This window comes from Mus caroli, chromosome 19 (assembly GCF_900094665.2).
Source record: "Mus caroli chromosome 19, CAROLI_EIJ_v1.1, whole genome shotgun sequence".
Classification (NCBI taxonomy): Eukaryota; Metazoa; Chordata; class Mammalia; order Rodentia; family Muridae; genus Mus; species Mus caroli.
Genome location: NC_034588.1, coordinates 43,175,271 through 43,184,414, shown reverse-complemented (window position 1 = coordinate 43,184,414; position 9,144 = coordinate 43,175,271). Strand labels below are relative to the sequence as shown.

Genomic DNA, 9,144 nt, shown 5'->3' with positions numbered 1-9,144 from the left:
GGCTGGCCTCGAACTCAGAAATCCGCCTGCCTCTGCCTCCCGAGTGCTGGGATTAAAGGCGTGCGCCACCACGCCCGGCTGTCTTTTTCTTCTTTAACTTGTGTATAAGTATGAGCAGAGTCTCTGGCCTGGAGCTAGAGTCACAGAGACAATACGCTCTGAATCCTGGGGCCAGTTCTCTAGCCCTGTGAATCACAGTTAGACTGTGAAGGAAGGCAACAGCATGCACAGGAAATGAACCTTTGACCTACAGAGAAGGAAGGGTCTGAAGCCCAAAGCCACCAGGACCTGGGACCATGTGGACTGTTGGTAGACTGATCCTAAGTATATGGTTTAATGGGTAAAACATGGGGTGCCACAGCTGGCAGGGATGGTTCACTGGTAGATCCCTATTAGGCTACAAGCTGTCCATTTGCATCCATGCCTCATCCTATATGATGCCCTGAAGTAGGGACACATATGGACAGTGTTTGATACCAACATCCAACTGACAAACAGGACATCCATATGTCACAGGACTCCCCGACATTTTGTCCCCCTAGGTAGACCAGAAATCCACATCACTCTTTTTTTTTTGGTTTTTCGAGACAGGGTTTCTCTGTGTAGCCCTAGCTGTCCTGGAACTCACTCTGTAGACCAGGCTGGCCTGGAACTCAGAAATCTGCCTGCCTCTGCCTCCCAAGTGCTGGGATTAAAGGTGTGCACCACCACCGCCCAGCTTCCACATCACTCTTAACACAAGGCCCTTCGGAAACTGTCCCCTTATTCTAGTTCTGACATGTGATGTGAGATGGTGCCTGTCACCCCTCACCTCCATTCTATAAACGACACATCATCCCACATACCACCCCTGTGTTACCTCAATGTAAATAATGAAAAGTAACTCGGGGCACAGAGCAGATGGGTTCCTTTTCAAGGAAGACCCAATTACTGAAGATCTAACGCGAGAAGTCATAAATAGCCGAGTTTGCTGCAGTTGAGAGAAATTAAGCACACAGCAATTAAAGAAAACTGGTCTCCTGTGGAGGGGATAGGCAAAGGCCTTCAGTGCAGAACTCTGAGGTAAGTCCACAGTCCACTGTGTGGCCAGAAGCAACCCTGGGCCTTCTTGGGTGGGTCCAGTCACCAGATGTGTATTTTCACTGTGGGAGAGATAGATGTCTTCCACATGGAAGATGGTTGCCAGCCATCTGCCAGGGTGAGTTCCTCAAGACTACTGGAATCCATCTTGCTGTGATCTTACAGTGTTTAGGACTCCGTGTGGTGGAATTCATCCTACCCTGAAGGAGAAGGCTTTGGGGCGCAGGTGGAAGGGAGAGAGAAAAACATAAGGAAGAAGTGACTGCTGTCTGCTCTCTCTCGGGCCAGGCCTCTCTGGCTTGCTGTCCTCCTTTCTCGCCTTTCAACCTCAACTGCCTCTACAGCACTTCCTGGTGTGTTCCTCATTGCCCCTTGCCTCCAAAGAAAATTCTAGAACACCGGCTCTTTAAAGAGCCTGGATGCAAAGCCTTTACCTTGACATTTCTGTTCAGAGTAGAAGGCACAGGGGGCAGCTACCCTCTTAACTTTAAGGAACTGGCTCCAGACCTGTGAGGTCATGGATACCTGTCCTGTCAGTATCTGGCAAGCTGTGGCAAGAGGTACTATGAGTTTACGGACAGCCTGGATTGTACCTAGTGAGACCCTGTCTCTCAAAAGAGAAAGAGTTGGGCATAATGGCATCCACCAGCAACCCTAGCACCAGAACCTGTTAGCAGAGGTTGGAAAATCTTCACCAATCTGATCCACATAGTGAATTCCAAGCCAGAGCCTCAGAGACTTTGTTTCAAACAAAACAAAAGCTTGGGTATGGTGTGCCACTCCGGCAGGAGGAGCCCTGAATTTGAGCCTAGCCTGATCTCCAGAGTGAGTTCCTGGACAGCCAGATTTACACAGAGAAATCCTGTCTCAAAAATAAAATAAAATAAAATAAAGAGTGAAATGGCATAAGAAAGGAAAGAAGAGGGAAAGACAATTCCAAAGTCAGTGTCAGGATTCTAGGGTCTCTCCTCCTTAGCCTGGTGGCCCTCCTCTCTGTCTGTCTGTCTGTCTGTCTGAGGCAGGGTTTTTTCTCTTCAGCTCTGGTTATCCTGGAACTCACTTTGCAGACCAGGGGCTGGCTTCGAACTGAACTCACAGCTATGCTTGCCTCTGCCTCCTCTGCTGGGGCTAAAGGCCTGAGCCAGCACCCAGCCCTCCTTCTTTATTGTTTTGTCCTGTTTGGCTGACCCTGCTTGATCCTCATGTGTTGTCTTGTGCTGCAAGTTTCACCAGACCAGCTATGAAGGCAGGAGCACCATCCCAGGACTGTAACCAAGAGCCCCTGGATATATGGACTCTACCTCCTGGCTCTCTGCATTCCTGGTAACCTTTACTGATAAAGGCGAGAGAGTCTCAACGGTTCTTTTCCTGCTAACCCTCCTCCCCCAGAATTTACTGGATGCAGAGGTCTGGTAGGGAATCTCCCACGTGCTAAGTACCCTCCTGAAGTTGCTAACCAATGGTTTCCACATAGGGAGAAGATGAAGGTGACTGAGATCCGGTTTGATGACTAGGCTCTGAGTGGGAGGGTGTGAACAGGGCTTGGGAGGACTTCAGAACTGAAGTTGGAAGGTCAGGGGTCTCTGTGTAGGGAAAATGCTGACGTTGCTCAAATGGCCCTTCCCGTGGTATCCTGGGCCCCTAGGTATCTCATTCGGAGTGAGGAGAGGTTTTGTGTTTTGTATTAAAAAAATCTGGGGTCTGGGGGAGTCAAATACCCTGGGACAAGGGGTGGAAGAGCCAACTGTCTCCAGCCCTTCTTGCCCTCAGTCCATCTTCTTCTCAGGCGTAGAGATGCTTCCGGCAGTTGCAGGGCCGCCCCCACTCCCTGCCCTGCAGCTGTTCTCCAGCTGCCCAGCCCCACCCCAAAGACAGCTGGGAGAGGCTGCGGGAGGGGGCGGGAGCCTGCCCAGCTGCTGCCTTTGCCTGGGTCGGGGGAGGGCTGTGACATAAAAGAGCCCGACAGGCCAGGGTAGTGGAGGAAACCGCCCCCTTCCCACCACCCCGCCCGGTGGCCTCCTCGCGGGCTCTGCGCGCATCTGGGCCACAGGAGCTGCCGCCCCTGTCTGTGGGGTGGTGGGGAAAGGGCTGTTGCCTCCCAGCACTTCCTGGAAAGGGAAGGCATGGTGGCCTCCAAGAAGGGGTGAGGGTGAGGGGCACAGGGGCCTGCCTAGAGGACAGTGCACCTGTGGGGTATAAGCCCTGCCCTTCCAGAGAACCATAGGAAAAGTTCCTCCCTGCGTCCCTAAGCGGGCCGGGCCTCGGGGGTAGGGTGGAGTTGGGGGTGAGCGGGAGGGCGGCACTTAAGCCCTTTCTGGGCCTCTGCCCTTCACTCTGCTAGGAGGTGGGTGACAGCTGCTTCTATGAAGCCAGGACAGCTGGGTAGCTAGGGACAGCTGGATGGAGTTTTTCCCGGTTTCTCCGCTGCCCAAACAGGATCTGGGCCTACAGCTGTGTAGTTGATCGTTGGGGTGGGCTTCAAAGGAGGCTGGGGGTGGGGCTCCAGCCTAATTTATCTTCCACAGTGTCTCTCCACGCCTCGACCTGGTTAGTGCACCTAGAGAAAGGGTCCCCTCCCGCTAGCCAAAACAAATTGGACCAAGTGGGAGAGAAATTAGGCAGTTTTGCATCTTGGCTTCCAGCTCTTGGCATGGAGGATGTACCAGGGCTCCTGACAAACTAGACAGTGAGAGGAGGCAATGCAGTAAGAGGGTCTATCTACCCACCAGTATCCACCTGTCTCAGACATCTGTCCCCTCCCCCTCGGCCCCAAACAGGTGCAGGAACCTGGGCAGCTTGTCCTAACTCCTAGCTCTGGCCTCTAGCCAGCCTAGGGTGGGGGAGGTCATGATGCAAATTTCTAAACTTCAAAAGAAACACCCCTTCTTTTGAACAGCCTGCCAGACTAGGGGACGGGGGTGTGTGTGTGTGTGTGTGTGTGTGTGTGTGTGTGTGTGACACATCTTTACTTTCCTACCTGGGACTTTTGTTTTTCTGAGGTGCAGTGACCGGAAGTCACCGAGGCCTAGGCAGCTCACAGGGGCTTCCATTATGGCTCCCTGCCCACATTGTACCAGGTTTGCCAAGATTCCACAGAAAACAGGAGGAAAAAGGAGAGAAAGAACTATGTACCCTAGAAGGTTTGCCTCCTTCTGGTCTGGGAAAAAGGGACAGGCTCACTTTAAGGGGCGCATGCAAAACAGGAAGCCGAGACACAGGTGGTGGCCTCCTCCAATTCTAGCACCCTGGAGGCAGAGGCAGGTGGGTCTGAGTTCCAGGCTAGCCTGGTCTACAGTGAGTTCAAGGTCAGGCAGGGCTACATAGAAACCCTGGCTTAAAAAGCAACCAGTCAAGTAACCAGCTAGCAGAGCAGAGGACCTTCCAGAATGGAGAGCCAGCCAGCAACCCCAGTGCTCAGGAGGGCTTAAAGGAATCTAGTTCAGTGCGGGAAGGTGGGTGTGTTCCAGCGCTCCTCAAGGATGCTGTGTATCAGACAGCCCTTCTCAAACCCCAGGATCCATAACCACCACTGCACTTAGGAATTCAAACTCCTGGGTTTTCAGATCTAGCTCTCCTTCCCCTTCTAATCCTATTACCCCTTCTATCCCTTCCAGGGCCAAAGTCCCAAGTCATTAAAGGAAGGAGCCCAGTGGCCCCTCTCCCCAGAATAGGGTCTGTTTTGTCTCTGAGTCTGCAGTCCTGTATAGCACCTAGCATATAGCACGTGCACACTGGCAGGACCTCACGGAGATGCTAGGGGCCTGTGTCCCATTGGGCCAGGTTTGGAAGGCCTTCAGCAAGGATTTATTCAATAAACTGAAGGTGAAGGACAGAGGTAGCTGGTGTCTGAGAAGTGATATTTACAGGTCTGGGATTGTGTCTAGACCCAGGAGGACAGAAATCAAGACAGGAGAGTGGAGGCAGCAGACTTAGAGAGCCCTGTGCAGACCACCATCAAAAGGTTCTAGGCCTGAGAGGGCCAGTGGGGTGAGAGGCAAGGCCAGGGCAAGACTGCGCCATGTTTATTTAGAAGACTGGATTTCAGTGTGTGCTCTAGACAGGAAGTCTATGATTCAGATAAAGTGCTCCCTGTAGGAAGGTGCTCTACCAAGATCCAGGGAAGGATGGAGAGCTAGGCAGCCCCTCCCCCACTGACCTCCACAAGGGCTGTGCTCTTGTTTTTATTCATTATTTCTTTTATTTCTCTTTATTATTATTAATATTATTATTATTTGCTTTCGCTGTGGTCACTATCATTGGCAAAGTTCTTTTTTTTTTTTTCTCCTTTTTTTTTTTTTTCCTCAGCTTTTCCTGGACACGGGGCTCCTGGCTTTGAAAGATTCCACTTGGGTTTGAAGATGCCAAAGGCTGCTTGAGATGTGGCCTTGAACTTCCGGCTAGGAAGAGGTTGTATAGAAATCACTCTTGGTTTAAAAAAAAAAAAATTGAAAACTAAAACAAAGAAAACCCTCCACAATCTCTAGGTCACTCTTTTCTCCACCAGTGATCACACTGCCCAGAGGAACCAGTGAAGGGAGGAGAAACGGGCAGTGGGCACTGGGCTGCCTCCCAGGGCGAGCAAAGAGCTGTCATCCAAGGCTTCTTCCAGCCATGGGGGTGTGAAGGGAAGGGGGTAGGATTTAAAAAAAAAAAAAAAAGAAGGAAAGAGAGCCCAGTACCTTGAGTTAAGATACTGTCCCAACTCCAGGGCTACCTGCAGCCCCTGCCAAGGGCCAAGGCTACTTCCCACCGTCACCTCCTCATCCAGGAGATGCATAATTAAAAAAAAAAAAAAAATCAAAACAAGACCCTAAATAAAACATAATCCAAAAAAGAAATGACGTGGAGGAATGGAGAAGAAAGGAGAGAGGAGGGTGGAAAGGGCCGGTCTCTGAATGCATAATTCCCGAGCCACCGGGGCTGGGGAGAAGGGTCCCCAGCGTCCATTGCCTGCTTGGCGTTAGCTTGTCACATAGTGTTTGGTGGACGGCTGCCCATACACCCTGTAGAAATCCTGGTGGCCAGGCTGCTGAGAAGCGTCGAGCCAGTCTCTGACCGCCAGGCCAGGAAGTGACTGAGGGACGGAGGGTGTGGGTGGAAGTGGGTGTGAATACTCCTGTGAGGGCACTGTCCAGGGGAAGTGGCCGGATCGGGGGTACGGCTGGTGGCCACCGTGGTTGGCCACGGAAGAGCAGTAACAGTTGTCCACAGAACAGACGAGAATCTTGCGGCCGCCATACTGGGGGAGCATGGGCTGCTGGGTGGCGGAGCCGTTGGGGTACTGCGAAGGGGGGAACACAGGACTCGAGTGTACTGGCTGGGTACCGCCTGGCAGAGCCACCAAGTGCTGCGTGGAGCTGCAGGGCCCCAGGGGCTGCCCAGACTGCCCCTCGCTGCTGGCTGTGCCCGCTGCCCCGTACTGGCCGCCTACTGGGCCCGACGAAGTCTCCAGGAAGCTAGCCTCAGGGAAGGCTGTCGAGTGCTTGCGCTTTTCGGCCCCAGAGCTGTTCACACCACAAGGGTACAGGGGTACGCTCTGGAGAAAGGGCACCGGTGTGCTGAAGGGACCTGTGAAGAGTTTGGAATAAATGTTGCTGAAGTTCCCGACCCAAACAACCTGGGTTTCCTCTCCTGGGTGGGCTTTGAACCTCTGTGGGTCCAAATGTGTGTTGTGTGTGACATCTTGGTTGGTGTTTACTATTTTTATATTCTAACTGAAAATAAAACAAAACAAAACCGAAGCTCAGGAGGGTCATGTAATGTCACTTGCCCAAGGTCCCATGCTAGAAGTGGCAAAGCCAGGGTATAAGCCCAGGTCTGCCCAGGTTAAGCTATACTGCCTCTTGGAGATGGTACTGGCTGGCCGTTACCCCTGCCCAGAGGCCTTTAACCCCTCACCTTCTAGCATCTTCCGCAACTGCTTCTCCTTCTTGGCCACCTCGTTCAGGAAGAGCTTGGAGTTCAGGTGGCCGATCTTAGGGGGAGAAAGGCTGCTGCCCGTGCAGGTCTGGGTCCTGGGGAGCAGTGGACGGGGCATCGGCTGTGAGGGGGGGGTGTCACCATGAGCCCGCCCTTCCTCCCCACCAGTGGGTGTGGCCCTCTATGCCCTCCCTCAGACGTGTTCTGGAGGACTCAGGGCTCTCAGCTCACCTGTCCATTAGGATTTTCACAGACTTGGTGTTCTACAAGGGAAGGAGAGAACAGTCAGTCAGCGGGAAAGGCAAGGCTCCTGTTGTTCAAAACAGAACCTCATGTATCCCAGGTTGGCTTAGAACTAAGCCCTAGGACGATCCTGAACTATCCTCCTGCCTCCACGTCCTTGTGCAGAGTACAAGAGAGTGTGGCAATGGGCATAATATACGTTACTGAAGAGCAAGCCCTGAGCTTTGTGCATGCCAGGCAAGTACCGCACACCCTGAGCTGCATTCCCATCATGTCTTCTTTGTACCCCTTACATCTGGGAGAGGGTGCTACAGGCCTTTTGCTGGGTCTCTTTGTTATGTAGTTCTATATGTCCTAGAATCCACTCTGTAGACCAGGCTGGGCTGGCACTCTGAGATCCACCTGCCTTTGTCTTGTCTTTTGAGTGCTGGGATTGACAGTGTACACCACCTAGTCCAACAGGCCTTTGAAATCTGGTGTCAGAAGCATCGTGTTACACATATGATCCAAACAGGACACCACAGTCCAACCCATCAATACTTCCACAGCAACCTGTTTGAATTTTCTTACCATGTGAAACACAGAGAGGCCATTAACTGCCCATGCCAGTTCTACCCAGTATTTGCTATTAAATGAGGTAGCTGCCAAAATTTGTTTCTTTTAGTTTTCAAATTTTAAAAAAGAATGTGAGCTGGGGGTGGTGGCACACGCCTTTAATCCCAGCACTCGGGAGGCAGAGGCAGGCAGATTTCTGAGTTGGAGGCCAGCCTGGTCTACAGAGTGAGTTCTGCACAGAGAAACCCGGTCTCAAAAAACCAAGAAAAAAAAAAAAAAAGAATGTGGACTAACAGATAAAGGATGGAGGACAGGTCGCCAAGGCTTAGGAAGGAAGCATCGGTGACTTGTCCAAGGTCACAGAACTAGGAACAGCAGTTGGACAAAGTCTAGCCCATGCAGGCTGGCTCCAAAGACAAAGGAGGTGATCGTCATAGGCTAAAAGCAGTTGGGAAGCAGGGCTGTGCAAGCGGGCCCCAGTCCCACCTTCATGAAGCCGACATCCTCTGTCTTGTCGAAGAGACGCTGCAGGGATCCCAGCAGCTTCTTGGCCTCCTGCATGCGCTCCCCAAGGTGCAGCGCCTGCGCCGCGTTCTCGCTGCAGAACTTGGCTTGCGCCTTGTCTAGGACCTCCACTGTCTGCCGCAAGTCCTCATCCAGCAGCTGGTGCAGCTTTTCGTACTGCAGCCGCACCTCCTCCTTCAGCTGGCTCACTTTCTCCTGCAGAGATAGACAAGGACCGGCAGGCACATGAGCACTGAGTGACCTCGGGCTGACGTCACTACCCCAACTCCATTTCTGGTGCTAGGGTCTGGGCTCTTGAACCCCCTGCCTTCTGAGGGTCAAGTGTGACCCACCAATTCCCCCTGTATAGCACTGGGCTGTGTGCCAACCACTTTTGACCTGTGGGCTCCTATTCCAATAGGTGAGTGATTGACAGGTGGCTCCGGCACAGAGCGCCTCAAGACCCTGCATCCCCATCACCCCACCTGTGCTCAGGGTTCACTACCTCCACCAGGCGCTTGTCTGACTCGAGCTTGTACAGCTGGTCCTCAATGTCCTGCTCTCTCTCCTCCAGCCGCTCCTGCTGCTTCATGAGCATCTTCTGTAGGGACAGTTGGAATAGCGGTGTGAGAATGGGGTGCTGCTCCAAACTCAGTCGGGCAGCATTTCACCCTCTTGTGCACAGAGTCTTCTCAGAGGTCCTCTGACTCAAGAGGACCTCAAATCTCTACCAGCCAGCCTCCCTAGCCCTCAAGCAGCACCAGGACCAGCAGTTTTCAGAAAGGGGAAATTCGAGGGTCTTCATGGGTAGTCAAGCCCTGAACTTTCTTTTTTTTTTTTTTT

At 52.6% G+C, this 9,144-nt stretch overlaps 1 protein-coding gene across 1 annotated transcript in view; it reads right to left on the bottom strand.

Annotated features, from left to right (window-relative positions):
• Nucleotides 1-5,255: 5,255 nt before the first annotated feature.
• The window catches only part of Trim8 (tripartite motif containing 8), a 15,320-nt gene continuing 11,431 nt past the window's right edge, over nucleotides 5,256-9,144 (bottom strand). Inside the window, exons 2-6 of the mRNA XM_021151655.1 lie at nucleotides 8,807-8,902; nucleotides 8,284-8,517; nucleotides 7,231-7,262; nucleotides 6,979-7,094; nucleotides 5,256-6,648 (exon numbers count right to left, since the gene is read on the bottom strand). Coding sequence (XP_021007314.1) covers nucleotides 6,041-6,648; nucleotides 6,979-7,094; nucleotides 7,231-7,262; nucleotides 8,284-8,517; nucleotides 8,807-8,902 — 1,086 coding nt within the window. The 3' untranslated portion in view covers nucleotides 5,256-6,040. The remainder of the gene's footprint in view (nucleotides 6,649-6,978; nucleotides 7,095-7,230; nucleotides 7,263-8,283; nucleotides 8,518-8,806; nucleotides 8,903-9,144) is intronic.